Consider the following 23,386-nt stretch of genomic DNA (forward strand, 5'->3'; position numbering starts at 1 on the left):
AATTCAGAAGAACTTCATCATCATGCCATGATGACTTCAGAGGAAGTGGTGACCAGATCCACCTTTAGCACTCTTAAATAAAGGATAAACAACATGTATTTACGGAACAGGTTGGCAATAAAACAAACAAACAAACAAAAAACCCTAAAATAATACATGATACAATTAACACTCACATAAAAGCCTTCTACCACCTGAGGAACATTTCCAGACACCCATCAGACTATGCAGATGAAACCCTCAGTCCTTTCTTCATCACTTTCTGGCTCGACTCCTGCACTGGTGTGTTGTTAGGTCTGCTTAATAAAGCCCCAGAGAGACTGTAGTGTGTTCAGAACTCAGCTGACAGACTTCTTACCCTCTCTCAGTCCTGGTAACTTCTGCAACCCACCCATGTACACCTCCACTGGCTCCCAGTCAACTCCAGTGTCTCCTATAAAATCCTTCTCTTCACCTGCAACTCCCAGATGCTACATGACCCCCAGCACTTACTGGACCTTCTCCTCCTCCACACCCCATCATGTAAATATCACTACTTAGGGACATGTACAGTTGAAATAGCTTGTAAAATAAATAAATAAATAATAAAAAAGAAGAAAAAACGATGAGATATATATGATTATTATAATTAGATAGATCACACACTGGAATTAAGTGCATTAAATTCCATAACTGTAGCCTTTAATGTGGAGAACGTATTGAATCGTGATATTTTCTTTTAATATATTACCGATGCATGGCAAGTGTTCAATACATATACTAAGACGAGCCCACCAGGGGGGACTGTTGTATCTGTTGTAAGCCTTTTCGCTTCTTCTCTGCAGACGAGGCAAAATCCGGTGATGTCACTAACGCCAAATCAGTGGGCAGCTGTGTGAATGACAAGAGGAAAAACTTTGATCATCCTAAATACCGCAACAGCAACCACAGTAAATAAATAAATTATAATCTAAAAACAACGTTTACAGTGTGGGGGTGCAGCTACGTGTGACTTCATCTCTTGACAGATTAGGCAGCTACTTTTCGGCTGCTCCCTTATTGACAGGGGAGCTGTTTGATCCTGGGATGAGATGTCACATGTTTCAGTCTATTAATAGATTTTTTTTTTTTAAAGGTACGTCATCAGATGACTCAATGGACTAACAGGCAAAATGACGACTGACAACATTAGAAAACTAAAGAACACTTTCAGCCCAAAAATCCAGTGTTTCAAAAGGCAATAATTCACTGACTTCTTTTTCATTTCCGTTTCCTTCTTTCTGTCCTTTATATTTTACTATATGACAGTTTTGCACAATCTGTAGGACGACAGTAATTAAGGAAATTTCACTTCCTAAAACGTAATTCTGGAATTGTATGACTTAACTGTCAAATTTCTTTCTTCTTTCTTTCTTTTAAAAAAATATTTTGTTACAATAAATAAGTAAATGAATAAATAAATAAATAAAAATCAGGTCCATCCATTTAACAAATTTCATTACGACTTTTTGAATTTACTTTTTAATTATTACTGTTATTATTATTTATTTATTTATTTAGATTTATTTCATATTGTGTCCGTTTTTCAATTTAGTTATTTTATATTTGAATGTGACTCAAACATTTTTCATATTTTTTAAAACAAGTGTTTTATTTATTTATTTTTTGTTTTATTTTGTTCCTAAATGTATTATTATTATTATTGTTAATAATATTAATAATAGTAATAATAATACTTATTATTATTATTATTGTTATTATTATTGTTATTATTGTTATTGCTAAAATGCTAAAACTGCTTAAAAAAAACAAAAAAACATTTTTTTTAGTGTGAACTTGATTAAATTACTACTCACTTATTGGGACCAACAATTTGTATTTAATTTTTTTTTTTTTTTTTTTAAAGTGCAAACGTTTACATTTTTAATGGAAACACCATCGGATGAGTAATTGGGGGAATTTCCTCCACACGGTCCAGCTTTACATATATAAGCGTACCATAAATCATTGATGGTGTTCACTAGAGGTCAATACTTTAAGGCATTTCCTAGCAGAGGCCATGCACATTCTGACTGGTGAGTAGTGAGGCAATCCTTACAGAATACTGATTTCTCCTCTCTGCTGATCGTCCCCAGAGAGCGAAAACACTCTGTAGAGTCTGTAGAGGAAGCTACAAGAAAAATTCAAAGGATCAGCCTTTGGACAAGCAGACATCTCTGACTGATAGAAAGGCAGGTTTGTTTTAGAAGCACCAGATGTTTTGATTCATTAATAGGGCTTTTATTCTGTGTTAACATCTGGTGCTTTTTAAAACATCTGCTCGGGCTTTCTTTTCCACCATGCTGATCTACTGCAGTTACTTTTGGCTCAAGCTTCACATTACACGGGCTGTTCTCAACTGCTGCACATATTTAGCCCCAAGGGGGGACATGCCCAAATCTGCAGCAGAGAGGACCGGTTGAGAGGAGGCTTTGTTCTGCCTTTTGTTCTCTGCCTCCACACAGCATACTGGATGAATGTCGGGGTTGTTTCTATGTTACGCCGCTGATGCCTTGTTTGTTTGTTTTTTAATTTTTGTTTTGTTTGCTTCTCCTTTTTGCAGTTTTCGCTATTTCTTGCTACATGGCCACGTTCGCCCTCAGCGCACCTCTGCCGGAAAGAAGCGCACTTGTTGAAGGTCCGGAATTTCAAAAGATTGTACAGAACTGCAAGCAGTTGACAGAGAAGATCCTTCTCTCGATCCCCGAAACACACAAATCCTGCATTAAGACGGAGGTGAGACACACTAATGCAGTTTTTCCTGATTTCTTTAAAGCTTCTGCGTCATGACTTGTGTTTGATAATGTGCTGTCAGCGTAAGGAGCCTGCGCGGTCGAGCCTGTCAGTCAGCGGCGTTTGTATCTGAAATGCGTTTATGTAGCTGTAATGACTGATATGAACAGTCTCTGGAAAAGAAACAGCACATGTCTGTCAATGTTTTTTTGTTTTTAGATGACAGGCAACTGAGTTATCAACATCTGGCATGTTTTTCGTTGTTTTTACACAGCTGGATTTTACTTGAGTATTTCTGAAACCACAAATAAAAGTCTCTTAATGACTCAGCATCTTGTAAGAACACAGGACAAATATTTCTGGTCTAGTTTTTAGGATGTGACATTTTAGTGCATTAATTTAACGATCTGCTGTTGCCTTCACTGCCCCCCACCCTCCAACTGGTGTTTGCTTTGGAATTCCTCGCTGCTATACATCCTTAACCATTTGATGTTATTTCTTTTATCGTAGACTCTGCAGCTGAACTCCACAGATAATGCGCAGTTTGCGATCATGAGGTCCAGGCTTGGCATCCCCTCTGCTCCTCATATCAAAGCCCTGTCAGAAAACGTCACTTTGGTAAGCATTCTTTGAGAGTGAACTGTCATCATGCTTTGAGAGTCTAAAAGCAGACACGATGACCAGTTTGTTTTTCTCTCTCTCTCTTCCATAAGGAGGACGGTTTGAGACAGCTCTATGAGGGTCTGCAGACGTACCGGGCCTTGCTGAGCTCCCTCAAAAACTACCCCAGGCTGGCAAACAAAGATAGAGTCACCGAGCTAATGGCTGATGTACGAGACCTCGCCATTCAGATCAAAGAGGTAGAATTTTTCTAAATTGCAGCCAGTCTGACAAATTGTTTTTGCATGTTGCATCTTCTTAATGCTTAAAATCATTTTGTTTTGCTTTTTTAGATGTTAAAAATTGTCCATCCACAAGGTTCACCACACCCCACCAAACCCTCCGCGCCCTTAAATCTACCAGCAGATTATGAATTTCAGGTGGCAGCACACCTGACTCTGGTGGACCTCCAGTCTTACATTCAGGACCTGGTCCGCTTCCTCAGGACTCTGGACCGCAGCACAGAGGTGGAGACAGAGTCCTGACCAAAAAGTGTCACACTTTGCTTTTGGCTCATGTCCAAAATGTACGTTATGGTATTTATTGATCTGTGAAAGCATTATTTATTTTTGTATTTGCATTTCATATTTATATATTTATTAACAGAACTGGACTGGACTATTTATTTTCACAGGTTAAAACTAAGGAAATGTTAACACAATTGACTAATGCTCTGTAAAGCAGTACATTAAGGTATTTGACAGTTGATTTAAGGTGTTGGTGGCACGTTAATCGATACCAACAGCAGAACATGAGTAAAATTGTATATTTTTGTATTATTTTTATTTAAATTATAATAATAATGTCTGTATTTTCTTTTTTTAATAAAAAAAAACATTTTCTGAAAAACATTTGTACCTCTTTGTGAAAAAACATGCATAATTATACAAAACAATAAAATGAAACCTGAACTTCCAGTGAAGTTACTACTCTAATAGAGAAGTGCAACAAAGGGTGAAATAAGGACTTTGCTGTCATTATTTCCGCTACTGAACCAGACGGATGTCCTTTAAGAAGTGTTGCAAGCGGTGTATGACTGTGACAAGAGATGACCCACAGTGCCTTGTGTATGGTGTCATGTGTTGGGCTGGCTAGCATGTGATCATTCTGACTCAAGGGACAACAACGACAGCGGCCACACATCATGTTACTGAAACTCAAAAAACACAGAGGTGCCATTTCACCATGATGTGTCACAAAAACTCACAAAACAAATGCAACCAATAAACACAGGCAAGCAAAAAAGATTTTCTGTCTGATTTCTTTATTTATTCCAAAATTATTTACAAGTGTGAAAAAAAAAATATAAAAGAATATCAAAACAATGTGAGTCCAGAGCTCTTGCAAACTGTTTTCAGCCCTCCGCTGGGCTTTTGTTGCCCACCAACAGAAGATAAATCCGTCGATGCCTCGATTTATTTCGGAGGTAAATTTAAACCCGAGCCTCACAGAGCAGAGATGGCTTTGGCAGCTACACGTCTCCCCAGCGGCAGAGTCAGGTCAGTGATTGCAAGCACAACTTTAGGTTTGGCCAGAGCGGGCAGCTTCACCAACTCGTAAACCTAAATGTGCAGAAGAAAAAAGAAAAGTAACTGTTATTCTGAGAGGCGGTATTTCCCAAGAAACAGTAAGAATTTTATTGTGTTGCTCAAGGCTAATTGTCATTCTTTTTTGAGTGGGTGTGTACCTGACCCTTGATCTGGTTTTCATGGGACACTTATTGTAAAATGTAACTAGAACAAAAGAAAAGAATTAAGAAATACTTTTTCTCAGAACTAGAAAAAGATGTTCCACTAAATCAGCTAAGTTGCCTCTGTCTTGCCTGTCAGTGCGCCCCAGGATGGCTGTGGCTACAATGTAGCTTGCCATCACCAGTGTGTGAATGGGTGGATGACTGAATGTGTAAAGCGCTTTGGGGTCCTTAGGGACTAGTAAAGCGCTATACAAATACAGGCCATTTACCATTTTTTGTCCATTACTCTTTTTTTCTCCTTTCTGTTATCAATTCTGGTTTGTTCTTGGCATTTTATTCCATTTCAAACTCTGCACATGTTTTGAAAATGTGGCAACCCTAACATTTCGAAGCTTGTAGGAGTGATTAATATCTCTTGCAAATGCAAGAAGCATCTGTGCTATGACCTTCAGACTCCCTCTTGATCTTATCAGAACACTCAGTCTTTAAAGGCAGTAGAACACTTGTAAGCAGGATTCCTGAACCCTTCCCGATAATATCTAAAGAAGCAGTCATCCTTCTCCCTCCTTTATCTCCACCTGTCTGGCTTCTCCCCTCACAGCTCATAACTCACCATTGTAAAAGGCATGAACTGCAGGATGCTCCCACGGCTTCCCTGCTCCAGACACTCAACACACTCCTCCATGAAGCTCTGCACAAACTGGGTGTGAGGTCCAGCCATCTTTGAGCCAAGGATGGAGGAAATGAGGAGAAAAAGGTTGGCTAAAAGAAAGAGAACAGATGGTAAGTACGATCCTGCTGAATTATTTTATATCCCAAATCAAATCATCCCCAATATCAACACCACTGACAAGATGAGTAGTAGCTGCAGTGCACTGTTGGGCTGGGTGTTAGCATTCTTTGGCATGAACCACCCATCTAAATGTTTTGATGCATGTTTAATCATCCAGGTAAGCAAATCTGTTCATCAGGAGAGGATCTAACAAAAAAGGCTACGTCCAGATTAACCCAATCAACTTTCTAAATGTTATTGCTGATCAAGCGCTTTCATTTGTTGTAATGGCACTCCCTGATGACAGCAGTTTCCCAAAGCAGCACACTGCACTCTGCCACACTGCAGAAACTGCTCGACAAAGGTTCGAGTAAATAACAAAAAGCCTAAGAACCCCAGATCTTAATTTAAATGAGCATACACGGAAGGTGGTTGACCCAAGGTGGTCCCACCCCAGAAACCCAGACATTGTCGTGTTTATCGTTTGGCCCGTGAAAGTTTGGATGATAACCCTTTTTTGTGCCTTTTTAATAACACCACAGTGGATTTTCAGCCAAATAATCTGAAATACTTGACTGGAAAGAAGACTTTCACTTTGAATTTAAAGAGCTTAACACAAGTAGTGCATTAAACATTTAGGAATGACATCCATTTTAATATATGGTGCCCCATTTTCAGGTGCTCAAAAGTAATTGGACAAACTAACATAAAGTTAACTATACTGATTGCCGCAAGCGCCTTCAATTGCCGCTTATTAGTGGGTCTCTCTGCAGTGCTCACTTGGGTTGACTGACTTGGCCGCTGAAGAATATCCCGCTTCTTTGCCTCGAGAAACTCTTGGGCTGTTTTTTTCAGCATGCTTTGGGTCATTATCCATTTGCATCGTGAAATGCTGACTAATCAGTTTTGCAGACTTTGGCTGATTCTGAGAGACAGCACAGCCCCATGCATTTAACACTTCATCCTGCTACTTCCATCAGCAGTCACACCATCAACAAATTTTCCATTGACGAAGGTGTCTCTTGATGGTAGACCTTTAAATGCTACGCCTACATCCTCAATGTGTTTTTGATGTGGTTATATGCTTAAAGGAAATAATTCTGTGATCACGCACTTTTGTTTTCTTCTGTGGTCTTTAACACTGTTTGGTTTTGCTGAGTTGACCACTTCATGCTTTTTTTTTTTTTTTTTTTCACCATCTCTCTAAGTTTTATTTTGATTTCCGTTAGTCTAATGAAAGTCTTCTCTGCTTACATCTCTTTGGACTTCATTGTGAAAGCTCCAGTGATAAGACAAATACAAGTTCAACGCATGGAATCAACTACAGATATTATAAACTGTTAGTGTGTCATGATATAAAGAGGAAACAGGCCTCACCTAGTCATGAATCTGCTTTTCAGTAAATATCCAATTATTTCCAAGCCTCAGAAAATGGGCATTATGAATAAAAATGGTTGCAATTCCTAAGCAGTTGATGTAATACTTTTGTTAAACTTAAATGAAAGCTTAAAGCTTTTGCACTTTAATTACAACGTTTTGGTCTAAAATCTATTGTGTTGTTTTGCAGAGGCAAAAAAAAGGTTCTTTCTAATATATATATATTTTTTTAAATCATGCAAATTTTAAAAAGTCACATTCATATAACATATAGCATTCTTGCTAACTTTAAACATGCAAAATATAATTCTCAGTAATGTCAGACATTTCTTTTAGCGTGACTTTGATTGAAAAAAAAAACAAACAAACATCACACTAAAATTCACTTTACATGAAAATAATGAGTGTCTTAGCTCTGTGTTTGGCCTTGCAAACATATTCAAGGGCTGGATGAGGTCCCATTGGGCCTTCAGAATTGGAGATCTTGTGGCTTTAATCACAGCAACATACCAGCCTCTCCAGTTTCACATCAAATCGTTTCCCTGATTAGTTAATTCAGGATTTTTCTTGAATTTGTTCATCGTAATTTAGACATTTCTATGAAAGAAATGGGGATGAGAGAAAAGAGATGCTGGCAAAATTCTCACCCAGGACTCGGTTGAGGGGGTCCCTCATGTTGACAGTGTGGAGCTGTGAGGCAGATAGAGAGCTGCTCATAGACCGGTCTCCTGCAGGAAGACAAGGAAGATGTGATGGATGAGTTGACAAGTTTCATTTTCGTTCTACTAATTTAGTCATTCGAGGAAATTTTATGCTCCCCCCCCAAAAAACAAACAAAAAAAACCATTTAAAAATCTAGAGGATGTGAAAAAGGAAGTTAAGGATCCGTTGACGGTTGGTTTCCACTGCAATCTTACATCATAATCATAATTCCTGGAATAAGACATTTCAATGATACTAAAAATGAAAAGATGATTTTTTTTAAACAAAATAAATTAATTCTGATTTTTTTTCTTAACATGGAAAATAAATGTTTCTTTCTCCTTGCGCTAAAAGATGTATTTTATTCATAATAAAATTTTAAAAAGTCTATAAAGTGAGGCATCCGGCGTTGATGAACGGTTTCTAAATGATTGACTTTACGTAGCAAGAAAACCAGTGTCACTTTCAGTCTTAACATCAAAGCACTTTTTTCCTAAGTCATGCAACACTGAAGTTTGACATCCTGTGTGGGGGTTTCTGTGTAAAACTAAACAAGGGAAAATTTCCATAGCAGTTAATATAAATGCTCATTACTTTAAGTCATGTGAATAGCAGGGTGAAAGGGGTATGCTAACTGCACAATCGCTCAAAGCAAGAAGCACTGGATGGCAGCGTTCAAGTTAGAACCTGCTGGCAGCCAATGCACTTGAAGGATAATTAATGAGGAGGAAGACCAGTTCACAAAGCATTTTAAGTGCTTACTAGAAGTAACTTGCTGTTACAGTTCTGAAACTCTCTGGTATTAACACCATTATCATCCCCAGCTCAGACATCTGTAAACCACAGGCTTTATCATTTGACGGTGTATTCAAATCCAGGCACAAAGGGGCCTAACCTGGACTGGAAAGGGCTACAGGTTCATCCTCATTGGAGCTGAGCAGCCGCATGAGTTTAGATGGTTGAGTGTCATCCAAGGGAAAGAGGCTGTTGTAGTCCTGCAGGGAATAATAAAGGAATCATGTCAGTATTTTTACACTCAAACACGTCCTCTTACAGAAAACACGTTCTCCTAATTTTACCAAGTTTTAAAATTTTTATTTTTAAAGAGCTTCTTTACCTCAATATCTTCTCTCTGCCTTTTGCGCTGGCGAGCTGAGAAAGAACCTTTGTGGTGAGAGGAGTAAGAGCTGAGTGCGCACCACACAGACAGCCTGAGGGGACATCCAGAGACAAAAGTCAAAACCGGAAGTCAAAAACGCCACAGCGACTGCTGCCCTTAGGGTATTAAGCTTCTCTTACTTGGCCAGTGCCTTTCCAGGTGGGTCTGCCAGGCTGCGCCAGTGGGCGGAGTCTGTGAGTAGATTGGGCAGTATGGTACCTAGCAGCGTGAGGGTGATCTGCTGGGTGTCCAAGCAGAAGATGCTGTAGAGTAACTCTACCACTCGATTGGCCCACTCCTGCCGTGTCTCCTTTAACAGTTCCTGTGTTAAGAAACAGTTTCATGTTTTCAAAAACTGGACATTGATTTGAATAAAATGAGATTAGTGACCATTAGTGCAACGGAATAATGTCAACAGTGTTTTATGCACAAATGTTTGCACAACCGACAACACGGACTCCTACGAACACTATTTAAGGTCAATGACGTGCAAAGAAACCGCTACAGGCTTGGGTAAAAAACAAGTACATAAATACATCACATATTCGTCAACATTTTATGAGGAAATTAATGCATGCAAAGCTTTTCTTTATCTAATGTAACCACATTGGTTTCACTAACGTCTTTGCTCTGGCTCGATGTTCTCACTTTTTCTGCTTAAATTTCAAAATTTAACTACGTTTCTGGCTAACGGTTGCTCAAGTAAAATTGTAACACATCAAGGAAGCCAATAAAGAAAATCTTCAAGTTAAAAAATAAATAAATAAAAATCATTCGCCTTTAAAGATCGATAGTGTTGCCGATGGTCACTGCATAAACCATCAGACCTTTTATCCGCGTACCTTGACCAGATTGTTAGTGAACCAGAAGACACCTCCCATGTTGAGAAGACTCTCGAACAGATGCAGAGCTCGGCTGTCCACCCAGCCTTTACGCAGCACTGCCTGGAACTGTTTGCTGAGGGCCGTATGGATGGGTTCTTTGGGTGGCAGCAGGTTGCGGTAGGGGATCGGCTCCTGGCCCTCCACTGGGGACCGCAGGGTGGCACCCGTCTGTTGGAAGACATCGGCGCACATGTGCTCCATGATGGAGCTCATTATGATCACGCTGGTGAGATTGTGGAAGAAAATGATGTTACTTTTAACTCGGGTGATGAGAGACGGAGAATCAAACTGAATCCAGAACAAGGAAATTTCTCAGAATTTGTAAAATATAAAGTCGGTGGGTGCTGGTGTGGATGTGCTCTTTATGCGTTTGTACCGTTCATTGTAAAACTGCAGAGTGTTCTCCCCATAAAGTGGCGTTACAAGCTGCCGGATCATAGTCTGGGGCTTCTCCCTCTCATCTCTTCCAAGCATCCGGACATGGGCTACCAACCATGCAACCGCACAGATGGCCATGCTGCACACTTTGCCCTTGATATTGTCAGTAATCTTCTACGCTTGCAATGGCAGCACCCAGGAAAGAGGAAGGATGTGATTAGCAGAATGAAGAGAAGGAAGGGTTAGAGACGGTCGAATTCTGACTAAAATGGGCATCCTCCCACTTTGCATTAGAAAACAAAGTTGAAAGGAATAGGGAAGAAGCGACAAGTTGGCTACACCTATTAGACGTCACTAATGATGCGCGTTTTCACAGCTTTTTTTTTTTACTCAAGTAGTCTCGACATATTCAGTGGAAAATGTCAAGTCATGACTCAACGAAATACAAGGGTGGGAAGGGTTGAAACCTGAAAATCATATGAGATACTTAGTCAAAGGAGCTTGCAAAGAAAAGCATCTGGACTTCTTTAAGACTCTTTTCTTTGCTAGCACCTTTGACTACGATCACCTGGATGACTGAGAACCTTCACAGACATGAGATACTTAGGAAACCACAAGAAATCTTTATTACCCACCGGAAGGAAAAATAGTGAAGCTAGACAAACCTGGACCGCCTCTACAGAAAGCACACCATTCTCCCATGCATTCAAGACTTCCAGTATGGCCGCTGGAATGCTAAGGCAGATCTCATGCCATTTCACCTGCCTGTCACAAGGTTAGGAAAAAAAACCCACATTCAGAGCATTGCTGGCCACGTTTAAGACATTTCTAAACACTAAATAAGTGCAAGTTAAAATCAGAAACATTTATGTCAAACAAAAATACAGTACAGTAAAAAACTGTGCTCTTTTACGTCTATCGTAATTGTTATTCAGGCATGTAAATGAAGTTCAGGGTGTTAAGCAACTTCATGACGGGGTTGAGTATGCCACCATCTAAAGAAAAGATCTAAAGTTAATTACCGCAGCAATGCCAGGCAACATCTGCACTGACTGTAAATGATTCATTTACAGATTTCACTCACACTAGTTTCATCTCTGATGAGTTGTTCAGCAGGGTCACTAGGCTCTCCACTTTCCCAGGCTCGGGTCTGAAGCAGGGGTTTTCTGGGTTCAGAGTCTTGCCCTCTTCAGGCATACATGTCTGCAGCCACGTTTCGAAGAAGGGCGTCTCTCCTGAAGGACTGGGGTCTGATAGGATCACCTGGACAAAAGTCAGCTGATCACAATCTGCTCAAAAAGACAGTATCTCTACTGTTTATTATTTTGAGGTGACCACCACATTTTTCTCCCTTTTTAACGCTAGCGAAGACCTTTATAGAATATTTTAATATGCAAAAAAGCCTTGTTGCTTAATACAGATGCAAAGTAAGTCTGTCCACAATTAACATAGTTAAGACTTGAATTTTCAACGACATAAAACTAATTTTTACATCGCAGGGCCACATACAGCCTACCAGAGAAATCCCCTTTCTGTCAGCATAAAGAAGTTTAACTACACATTTAACTCCTGAGATCTCTTAATAAAAGAAAAAGGAAAAATTCTCTTTTTAAAAAAAATATTTTGTCAAGATAAAGAAATGTTGCAGTTGTAAATTAAAGAAATTCTAAAATTAAATTAAATTTAAAACTCTTTGGGCTTAAATTGTAAGAGATGTGTAAAATGACACTGGAATTGTTGGCAGCTCTGTGTAATTATTGCCCTGTAAGTATAAAAGCTTTCGTTAATTCACAAAAACTGTTTTTTTAAACAGTGGATTCACTGTAAAATTATATATAAATAAAGTAATTTCTATAGTATGCAGTGAAAAAAAACATTTCATACACATCTATTACCTAATTATAACAGTGCAGTATGAATGACGATGGGCAATGTCTTTATCAGTAGTAAAAGTTTTAAAACTTGTGAAAACAGAAAGTCTTCTGTTACATTTTCCAAAGCCGTCCAGCGAGCTGCAATAAAGCCATTCCTGGGCTGTTTTTGTGCACTTGAACTTTGTCAAACTGAACTAACCTCAGATCCATATGTCTGCACCACGTGGCAGAGCATGAGGAAGGAGATGTCGAAGAGCAGAGCCCGTACAGACGCAGACTTGGCTAACGGAAAGGAGGAGAACATCCACAGTGTTAGTATCCCACTGAAAGATCGTGTGAATGAAAGAAGAAATTCCCTATTCGGAACATGCCACTCTTGTATTTGAACTTACATCCTTCCCCGCTGATGTGCTTGGGAAACTCATTAAGCCTGGAACAAAACAGGGGGATGAAACATTACACAGTAACACACGAAAACTTCACGTTCAAGATGACGTTGCACATAATCTCCCAACACTTGAACATTGCCGGTCTTACAAAGTTCTTGTTACTAAAAGTTCAAAAGCGTAATTTACTCACTTAATGAACTTCCGGGCAAAGGATTTGAGTTTCCCAGTGGCTGCTGCTGCAGCCAGGAGCAGATCTAGGCTCTTCCCAGACAACATGTGGCCAAGAACACCGAGCAGACCCTCAGGAGACTTAGAGTGGTCTGCATCTACTGTCTAATGAACAAAGATGGAAAACTTATACTCGTATTTTTAAAAAACAAACAAACACTAAGCTGTTGTAATGTTGTGACCTTTAAAACACATTGATTCTGATATTTTCAGACATTAGGTCTCATTGGTTGTGGATCACTTTTACAATCATATACATGATTCTCTGAACCTTCTTTGGCACTTCTGTCAATGGCCAACACTACATCTGCATTTTGATATAATTTAATTAAAAACATGCACAATTCAAACATGGTTATGGGGTGCTACCTTGAGAATATTGGTAACAGTGGGCTCCGCCCTCAGGATGAGGCCTGGGTTAGGCTGGATGTTAGCATTTTCTGCAGTCTTTAGCCTGGGGGCGAACTCCCTGTCCTCGGTCCTGAATCAAATTTGCAGGGGGAGAAGGATAAAAAGGGACGGGGAAGAGGATGGGGATAGGATGGAGGTGTTGGGGGAAATGACATGAATATAGAGGATAAAATTCCATTCTCATTTCTCATCAATATAATTAAAATTTTTAAAAAGAAATATAGGTAATCTTTGTCCTAAAATATCCATAATCGCATGTTTTCTGATAGCAGAGAAACCCATACCGCTTTGATGTGAGGTTAACTGTATTTGAATCCGACAGCAGCCCGAGTTTATTACACTCTGTCAGGAGCATTCCAAGGCAATCACAGCTACGTAAAGAAGCAAAAGGGAAAAAAATTTAAAAAATTGGAACATCGTTGAACTTGGTATATACAGGTAAACATAAACAGCTATACTATTAGAATACAAGATGATAAATGGAAGATGGGTAATAATTCTAATAATAGCCGCTTTAACAATGTCACAGACGGCAGCACCTGAATATAAAAGATATTTAATTACTGCCATTTCAGTTCAACTCAATTATATAATGTCAAATCACAAAAACAGTCACCTCACGGTGCTTTATATTATAAGGTAAAGACCCCTGCAGTAATACAGAGAAACCCTAACAATCAGATGACCTCCTATGGGCAAGCACTTGGCGACACTGGGAAGGAAAAACTCCCATTTAACAGGAAGAAGCCTACGGCAGAACCAGGCTTAGTAGCTATAGCTGCTTGTGTTATCTATATAATCTTATTATGAGATCAGGGGCATCTCCAGTGACATTTACGAACACTTACTTGCATCTCTGATCTGCTTTGTCCAGGAGTGGCGTAAGCTTAAGTAAGTACTGAAATGCTATGTTCACATCCTCCATGAAATCCTGGGAAAAACGTTTGCAACGATTGAAAGTGACAAAGACAGTTTATGACATTACACACCCAGCGCTCAATATCTAGGTGTTAACTTCCAATACAAAGATCAGTCAGGCATTTACTTTACCTGTCCTCTGTCACTCTGAGGATATTTCTTTAGTCGGAGTAGAACTTGTGGGATCTGAGATTAAGAAATCACAAGTTAATTTCATCTGATTTCTGTGAAGGGTAGACAGTAATATTACTACCAAATCAGTTTCATGCAGACAGCTCAGAGGGGAGATTTAAAAATCACCGCACAAAATTTTGCACACTATTCCTTCTCTAAACTACAATAAAAATCCACAACAAACAGAGTCAAGGAAGCAGGCAATGATATAAACAACAAGTAAAAGCAGCAAAAGACAGACAAAAAGACAACAGAAGACCAAGTTTTCCTCGTTGAAGTGGATCTAACCTTAAGGAAAGTAAAAGCAGTCCATTTAAGCTCCTCTGTGCCCTCTGGTGACTCAATGAGGCCAGTGAAGCAAGCTTTCCATATCTCCAGGACAAAAAGGGGAGCAGGGATTCTCTGATGGGAATAGAAAGATTCCATTTGCATCACACAAAACCTCACCAGGAAAGGCTGCGTAATACTTTGGCCAAAAGCTGAACATTTTCTTTTTTGTGTGTAATGAAATTCCTTTGTCTTATAAAATCTGACAGTCTAAATTTTTACAGTTTTTTTCCACAGCTTAGTATTCACCTGCATTCTTTTGATCATCATTAACTGCTCCACCAGTGGCTGTATCTCTCCTGTCAAATTCATAGTGCCTTCCAGCATGATGAAGGCATGAACTGATGGAAAAGAGGCATAAACTGGAGGGTCACTCTGCTCAGACAGCATCAGGGGAATACTGAAGAAGAGAGTGAAGAAATCGGCACAAAGAAGTCAGATGGGACGCTTGAAACTATTGTCAAATTAGGATCATTTGCTCATTATTAACATGTCAGCCTCACCTTTTTACTAGTGACAAGCTCTCCTCTAATTTAGTATGCAGTTTTGAGTTAGTCACACTACTAAGACCATCTGTCAAATTAAGCACAGCTTGCTCTACATTGCTCCAGGAACCTGTGGAGGAAAAGCAGCAGCAGAAACAGTGTTTAGATGCCACGCTCGGCACAAAAACACACATTCAAGATTTGGCCAAAAATGACAGTTTTAGCTTAAGTGAAATTTTTGAATCACTATGGCTGACTGCCAATAATTTTGCCAATTGCCAGATTCCACACATATGCAGGTGTTTGCCTTAGAATTACTTAATATTAAAAGGTAAATAAACTGCCAATAAACTTTTGAGAGCATGTTAATAGAGCCTCGGGTAATTTATACACTATTGTACTGATACATCAGCAGATTACAGCCAGACTTCACTGAGCACAACCCTGTGTGTAAACAAATACCCACACACACTTCTATACCTTGGTCCTCCAATCTGGCAATGTGGACCAAAGCTCTGTTCTTGGTGCTGTTCATCAGACTCTGGAGCCTTTCCTGGCAGGCTCCAAGACTGGTCTCTGTGCTGGCTGATGGACCCAGTTCTCTGAGCTTCTCACAGTACCACGCGCAGCCCTGCAGCAGCCACACTACCACTGCCAGCAGAGCCCGACAAAGCCCGATGCATTCCTCTGTTTTTCCGTGACAGCTGGATCAATAAGAGACAAGAAGCAGTGACATTTTAAACAAGATACACACTCACTGGTCCCTTTATTAGGTACACCTTGCTAGTACAGGGCTGGATCTCATCGGCTTCATGGTTTGTCGTGTTGTTTGATGTGTTGTGCATTTAGAGATGCTCTTCTGCAAACCTTGGTTCTAAAAAACATTTCTGCATCCATCAGAATTTTAAAAGACGTGAATTAGATTCATGCAGATGCATTAGAAACACTTAACATACCTAAGGCGATGGCAGAACATGTCCATTATTTCTAACAGTGACTTGACACAGAGCTCCCGGGAAAAATCATCAAACTGTCACAGAAAAGACAAGTATTAAGATCATTCACATTTTCTTATAGTAAAAATAATTTTGCATTGAGTATTGTCATGCAGAAAACTACCTTGCTGATAGCCATAAGCACACTGGAATAAGACACCATCTATGGCAAGAGAGGAGACAAATAACAACATGCGAAACAACCAACAAGGTTAGATAATCTTCTCAGTTTCACACGTTTTCATTTGCTTTTTAAAAAAAATAAATAAATACAAGTGCTTTATCTCACCTGTGAACTTATGGCATATTTGAGATAAGACAAGATGAGTGGGTTAGGGGATGGTCCAATCATCGCCTGCTCCATCAAAGCCTCTGAATTATATACAAGGAACAGTTAGAGCAACTTTAGAAAACACAAGAACCGGTATACTTAAACAGACTACTACCAACCTGCAAGGTTGAGATAGTCCCATGTTACTCCCTTTGGGAAGTTTTTCTTGATGTTGATGGCCCACTGGTAGTCACTCCAACGATCTTTCCAAGCCTGCAGAATGGCTTGCTTCAAATTGACCATTTTCATCCTGGCGGGGGAAAAGATCAATAAAAATGGCCACCATTCAGTCACTGTTCGTTTTTTCGCTGTAACACTCAAGCTTATTTTACACTATTTCCTAGCTACGTTAGCTCATGCTATTTGCTAATGAAATAGTTAAAGAAAACTTCTCCTGTCGGATACAGAAAACAAACAGTTTTCACAACAAATTAACACCAAAACGAGTCTTAAAGCGGTGCTAAATCTGATACCTACCTGACGCTTTGAGTTTTTAGAAGCTTACGCTAAAATATATTTGTTTATATAGGACCCCAGCTTCACGACGCAAGAAGCGACGTTTTTGTTTTGAAAGACGTCCCCGTTCATTGGTTAATCTCCTGACGTTTCAGTATTCTTCGCGCGGATTGGTTGAAGGGGAATACCGGCAGAGCTCCGCTCGACTAGCAGCAGATGACGCTGTTTACAAAGGTAAGAATCATGGCTCGGCCACTGTATTTATACCCCTTTCTATACATAAGGAAATGAAGGCAGCAAAAATGTTGTTGTGCCTTCCAGCTAAAGGTAAAACATGAAACCAAAGAACTGAATCATTTTCTAATATAAACAGCTATTTTAGCCTGACCCCTGTGATGTCTTGTTAGCCGTTTGCAGTGTCGTTTTGTTTGTTAGTGAAAATGAAGGAAAGTATAGTTCTTGCAGAGGCATGACTTAGTATTTTTTGTGTTATGCAACTTTTTGTTTCTACTCCTTTAAATTTTGGAGGCAAATACAGGACTTTATACACCACCTCATTTATTGGAGATTTTAGCTAGGTTTAGTTTACTCAGCAGTATGAAGACCAAGTAAAACTAGCTACAACTACCATATTAAACTTGTTTACACAATATTGATTTGGTGATATTCTGAAATGAATCCTTATGGCTAATAAGTGCTTTTGCTTTAGGTATTTTTTAGAACAAATTTTTCTGATATACTTGCAGTTTTCCAGGCCAATGATGTATTTACTTATAAATTTCAGCAGCCCCATGTGTGTAGGTGTTATTATTATTGCTTTTTTATGACATAACAAACCTAAAATAAACCCAAACTTAACTTAGTAACAACTAGTGTTTGTTTCCACGTTAACTGATTTTTTCTTGTACTTTTAGCTGTAAAATGATGACATAAGTTATACCTGATATAACTAAGTTTCATTTATTTTGTTTGATTATTTCATCCATGCATACAGTGAAATGCATTGTTGTCTTACATAACCACCTCATTCAGCTGTGTGATTCACTACCTCGGTGTACCTCTTTTGTGTGTGCCAGTCCAGTCCCTTTCAGCAGGATTTTGTTTATTATGTCAGAATGTTGAGGTGAAAAAAAAGAAGCAAAACAGGACATGTGTCTTTACAACAGTTCACACTCTTAGAAAGCCAGAAAGAAACAAGGCTGGAATAAACTATGAGCACATGTGGAAATGGCTCCTTTATTTAGATTTAAATAAATAAACAATCTGGTTACTCACAAAGCACATGCTCAAGAAGAAAATATATTCAGAACAATGCTGAAAGTGTCACTGGTATTTAAAAAAATTCTACTCAGGCAGGGGTTTCTCTATCTCCTTTTAACTTTTGAACTCAGTTGTATTTCATGCTAAAAGGGATACTGTTCTCTATATCAAAACCACCCAACTACTTCTGCTAGGGAATATCCTGTATTGAGTTTATGACTACAAAGACCCTTATTCTGCCTGACACTGGAGACGGTGTCCTGATAGAGCGAAGTCTGTGTCCTGGGACGGCCCTGTGCCAGCCAACAAGAGATGATCCATGCGTCCTGGCGTTGTCTTGGTAGGTGAGGGTTGGAGAGATTATGAAGCTGTGAGGTGTGTGTGTGCAGCGGTGAATTTGGGCAGAGTGATCTTATCCCCTCTGCCTTCTACATAGTGGAGAGCTGCATTAGTGGAGGGTACTGAGAGATTTGAGTCTACCCCTGGGGAGACCAGAGAGACTGAAGTCACAGCTCTGTGTCTGTTCTCATGACTTCACTGCCGGGACAGACCCAGTTTTGCTGACTCTTATTTTTCTTCTATGTAACCTATTGAGTAATCCCATTATAATGGGACTCACTAGTGTTTAGTTTGTGGTGCTCAAAGTCTCCCAGGATTACCTGGATGTAGATACTTTCACTATGAAAGAACCCTGTATTGACAACTTATCTAATTTTGAAAATGGCACATAGTTTTTAAAGTATTATTTTCAGATGCTTATTATTTTTTAAAACTAAATTTTTTAAAATTCTCTCAACACCACCAATACCTTTCAGCTACATAATAATGAGATAAACATAAGCTACTATCTCCAAACACCAGCAATTAACAGTGAAACAATGTGGATTATGTGTTGCGTTGTGTTTTGTGTAATCAATTTATCAAATCCATTAGGGCCCATTGCTTAATAAACCATAATCATCCACCTGTACGGGATGCACAGAGAAGCAGAAGATAATGATCCCTATGAAAGAGCAGAACTAAATAAATGTGATATTTCATAGCATGTGTTTCTATTAGATCTTTATATCTGTTATACTTCTCTATTCTGTTTTTTTTAAACACAACATTACTGTCATTCATTCTCTCCTGGGGCCTCTGGGCACACCGAGATAATTACCAAGGGTTCAGAAGCAGGAAATGAGAGTGGCCCTCTCCTGTCCCCCCAGGTCGTCCAGTGATGTTGCTTCATGAATCAGGATAGACTAGAGGCAACTACTGTAACCAAGAGAAGCTAAGCACATGATGTGTCAGTACGTTTAATGTTGCATACAGCTTCTTTCTCTCAGGTTTGAACTCAAAATGAAAGTCTTTCTGGAGGGTGATGTAGAAACAGCAGCTTTAACATAGGTGAACAATAAAGTGAGAGACATGAACATCTGGTTAAAGCTGTTAAAGTCATGGCAACCGACTTTGGGAATAACATGTGTATGGGGAGGCTTTCTAAATATGATGACCCACTCTTGTAATACAAACAATGTACATAGGAAAAGCACAGTTGCAGTAAATAACATTATAACAAATTTATATGCACTAAACATTCACCTTCCACTTCATTAGTTACACCTTGTTAGTTGTGGGTTTGCCTTCAGAACTGCCTTAATTCTTCATGGCATAGATTTAACAAGGTGAACATTCCTCAGGGATTTTGGTCCATACTGACATGAGAGCTTCATGTTATGTTATACTGAGATCTGGTGACTGTGGAGTCCATTTGAGGACAGTGAACTCATTGTGATGCTCAAGAAAGCAGTTTGAGATTATCTGAGCTTTGTGACATGGCGTGCTATCCTGCTGGAAGCAAGCAGCCATCAGAAGATGGGTACACTGTGGTCATAAATGGACAAACAGGAACAACATTCTGGTGGTGTGTTAAATGATGCTCTGTTGGTAAAAGTAAAAGTATTCCTTACATCATTATATTACCTCCAGACTAAATCATTGACACAAGGCAGGAGGGCTTCACGCTTTCATGCTGTTTATGCCAAATTCTGAGTCTAGAATTTGAATGTTGCTGCAGAAACGGAAACTCATTGCAACGTTTTTCCAATCCTCTATTGTCCAGTTTTTTTTAGCCTCAGTTAGCTGACAGGAGTAGCACCAGGTATCATTTTATGCTGCTGTAGCCCATCTGCTTCAAGATTCAGTTTGCTGTACAAGAGGTACTGTTCTGCATACCTTGGATTTAACAAGTGATTGTTTGAGTTGCTGTTGCCATCTAGTCTGCCCATCCTCTGATCTCTAACATAAATAAGACATTTTCAACCAGAGAAATTTACTCTCTGGATATGTTCTCTTTTTCATACCATTTTCTGTGAGCCCTACAGATGGTTGTGTGGGAAAATCCAAGCAAATGAGCAGTTTTTGAAACAAGCCCGTCTGGCACTAACAACCATGCCACCTCCAAAATCACCTTTCCTCTCCATTCTGATCCTCGGTTTAGACTTCATCAGGCTGCCTTGACAATGTCGAAAAGACTAAATGTGTTGAGTTGTTTTTACCCATATTATATCTGTCTTACTGATGTGTATAGTGAAGTTGAGGATAATAATTTTGCTAAAATAAAACAATAAACTTGTCATTTGATATAATAGAGAATTTCAAAATTTTGCCATTTCTAGTGTTTGTATTACAGCGCATTTATAGAACAGACAAAGAGCCCAAAATATCAGGAATAATAGCCCACGCTTTAAGAAAAAACACACACACACACTTGGAACTACAACATACAACTGAGGACTGTAGCACTAACAAAATACCTGTAGCTAGCAAAATTTATTTATTATTATTATTATTTTTAATATATGCAGTCTTTTAACGTCTACTGGGGCACGGCTTACAGCCGTGGGCTTTTTACACAGGATGACAAGGATGGGTTGTAGGATAAGGCTGTTGTGTCTCTTCCATTTGGGCTACTACAAAACACATCTCAGTAATTGGATAAAGTCCCATCACACTTCAGGATCAGTTTGTACTGTCACTCAGCAGCGCTTTCAACTGGTTTTATTTTCATTTGTCTGACTAGAGACTGCTCTGGCATACAAACTGTTGTGAAGTGTCTGCTTGTAAAAAATACATTGCGTGTCTTTATAGGATATATTTATTTATACCTCACTTCAATATAGTAATATCTGTCTCTAGATTATGTTGCTGCTATCATATTAAATCGTTGTCTGTTTTTATATAACATTATATTAACCATTTTTTGCAGCATTCAATGAGCTTTGAACTACTTTCCATCTAGTAATATTCTCAGTCATAGTAACACAGATTTCAGAAGTATCTTTCATTGAGTGATACTACCACAGCAGCTAATCAAGAGTACTTTGAATATTGAAATGCTGGCGAGGGATTAGAGCCACATGTGGTTTGACACCAAAGAGCTTTATATAGCTGCTTCAACACAGTTTTCCCCCATTTTACTGTCATCAGCAATTCAGCCTACAGGGAATGTGTTCCAGCATTATTTATAACTAGTCTATATGGGCTAGGTGGCAGAGATCCTAGCCAGGCTATGTCTTGCATCCTTTCATATAGTTTAATTACATTTTAGTAGGTGTAAGAGTTTATTTTTTTTAGATCATATCAGTAAATGTTTCTGTCCAGACCCCAGCTGGCTTCTTCGTCTATTCCCTGGGAGTCACAGAGGGGACATTCCCATGGGATCCAGGTTGTCAAGTCTGTTGCATAATTCAAGTCATTCTATCTACCTAGCTATCTGGCTATCTATTGTAGGCTGAAGCCTATCTGTGCTATCACTGGGTGAGAGGTGGGATTCACCCTGAACCGATTGACAGCCACAGGGCTAACACGCAGACACTGACAACATAAACACTTACGGCCAGTTTAGACTCAACAGCTAACCTTCATGCATGCCTTTGGACTATAAACTCCACACAGAATGGCAGCAGGTACCGACCTGATAACAGCTAACCACTGCACTACAAAATACAACAATTAATGGCGGTGTATTGTAATAGTAACAAAAGCATAGGCTGTTTACAGTATTTTTTGTTTTTTACATTTTTAAGTTATGCATGTTGAGATGTGTTTGAAATAAATTGTTTTATACATCAGGACTCCATAAAAAATCATCTGGTCCATAGCAGGTTTTAAAATGATGGTATTACAATCAAAGATGAGCTACAAAGCATGAAATATTACACTGTGTCGTTATTTGTCTAACAAACCCTAATCCAAAATGTGGGCACAGTATACAGCATATGCTTCAATAGCTTCTAGAAAGACCTTCAGCAGCAATAACTTGAAGTAACTGTTTTCTGAATGACTTTATCAGTCTCTTGCATCATTGTGGAGGAATTTTGGCCCACTCTTCTTTACAACATTGTTTAATTTCATTGACGCACGTGGGCATTTGTTCATGCACAGCTGTCTTATGGTCCCGCCACAGCATTTCATCAAAAGTGAAGTCTGGACTTGTAAATACACCCTTACTGCTTCCAGAGGAGAATCAAATGCACTTGATTAACTGATCATGGGGAAGTGTGAGCACCTCCATAAAAGCAGACGATTTGGCAGTTTGCAGGTCTGGAGCATGCAGGTCTGTGTTAGCAAAATGCCAACTAGGAAATACATCATTAATGAACTTAAAGAAGCAACTGCTGTTTCCAATCAATCTGAGAAGAACTGTATGGCCATTTGAAGTTTTTCATTCTAGAGTGGGATTTATTATTTGTCGTGGAAAACAGTTGAGACAGTTGCTAATACTCCCAGGAGTGGACGTCCCAGCAAATTCACCCCAAGGTCAGACCGTACAAATCTCAGAGAAATTGCAAAAAACCCACAGGCTACATCTTAGACTCTACAGGCTTCTGTTAGCTTAAAGTTGTTAAATGTTAACATTCATTACACTGTAAATGTGATTTTTTTTTTGTAGTGGTTGACAAGAGAAAACCTTATCTATCTTACAAGAACACTGCAGCATAACTTGAGTTTGCAAAATTGCATGAACAAACCACAAGAGTTTTAAAAAAGTGCCCTGTTTCGTCATAATGCACAACATTAAGGTTCCCAAAACCAAACACAGTATAAAAACATGAACACCTCACATCAACTGTCAAGCACGGTGGTGGACAGTTGATGGTTTGGGTTTGTTTTGCAGC

The 23,386-nt window shown here is 39.2% G+C and overlaps 2 protein-coding genes across 3 annotated transcripts; one reads left to right on the plus strand and one right to left on the minus strand.

The window, feature by feature from the left end:
• Positions 1-2,133: 2,133 nt before the first annotated feature.
• csf3a (colony stimulating factor 3 (granulocyte) a) lies at positions 2,134-4,543 on the plus strand. The gene is made up of 4 exons (XM_080873300.1): positions 2,134-2,754; positions 3,262-3,369; positions 3,465-3,611; positions 3,705-4,543. Exons 1-4 carry the CDS (start codon positions 2,602-2,604, stop codon positions 3,894-3,896), a joined length of 600 nt encoding a protein of 199 aa, XP_080729426.1. The 5' UTR covers positions 2,134-2,601; the 3' UTR covers positions 3,897-4,543.
• Positions 4,544-4,656: 113 nt separating this feature from the next.
• Positions 4,657-17,098, minus strand: med24 (mediator complex subunit 24). 2 transcript variants are annotated; one of them, XM_080873299.1, is made up of 26 exons: positions 16,986-17,098; positions 16,628-16,758; positions 16,467-16,549; positions 16,302-16,340; positions 16,139-16,212; positions 15,663-15,886; positions 15,201-15,312; positions 14,947-15,097; positions 14,659-14,772; positions 14,329-14,382; positions 14,127-14,209; positions 13,563-13,649; positions 13,237-13,336; positions 12,830-12,972; positions 12,643-12,680; positions 12,450-12,532; positions 11,461-11,639; positions 11,042-11,141; positions 10,375-10,550; positions 9,957-10,221; positions 9,255-9,436; positions 9,073-9,166; positions 8,851-8,950; positions 7,901-7,981; positions 5,718-5,866; positions 4,657-4,973 (listed from the first exon to the last, which is right to left on the minus strand). In XM_080873299.1, exons 2-26 carry the CDS (start codon positions 16,755-16,757, stop codon positions 4,857-4,859), a joined length of 2,958 nt encoding a protein of 985 aa, XP_080729425.1. In that variant the 5' UTR covers position 16,758; positions 16,986-17,098; the 3' UTR covers positions 4,657-4,856. The 2 variants fall into 2 exon arrangements, with proteins under 2 accessions (XP_080729425.1, XP_080729424.1); XM_080873298.1 differs by having other exon boundaries at positions 13,237-13,348.
• Between the last annotated feature and the right edge of the window lie 6,288 nt (positions 17,099-23,386).

The sequence above is a fragment of the Rhamphochromis sp. 'chilingali' genome (genome assembly GCF_963969265.1).
Source record: "Rhamphochromis sp. 'chilingali' genome assembly, chromosome: 22".
Taxonomy (NCBI): Eukaryota; Metazoa; Chordata; class Actinopteri; order Cichliformes; family Cichlidae; genus Rhamphochromis; species Rhamphochromis sp. 'chilingali'.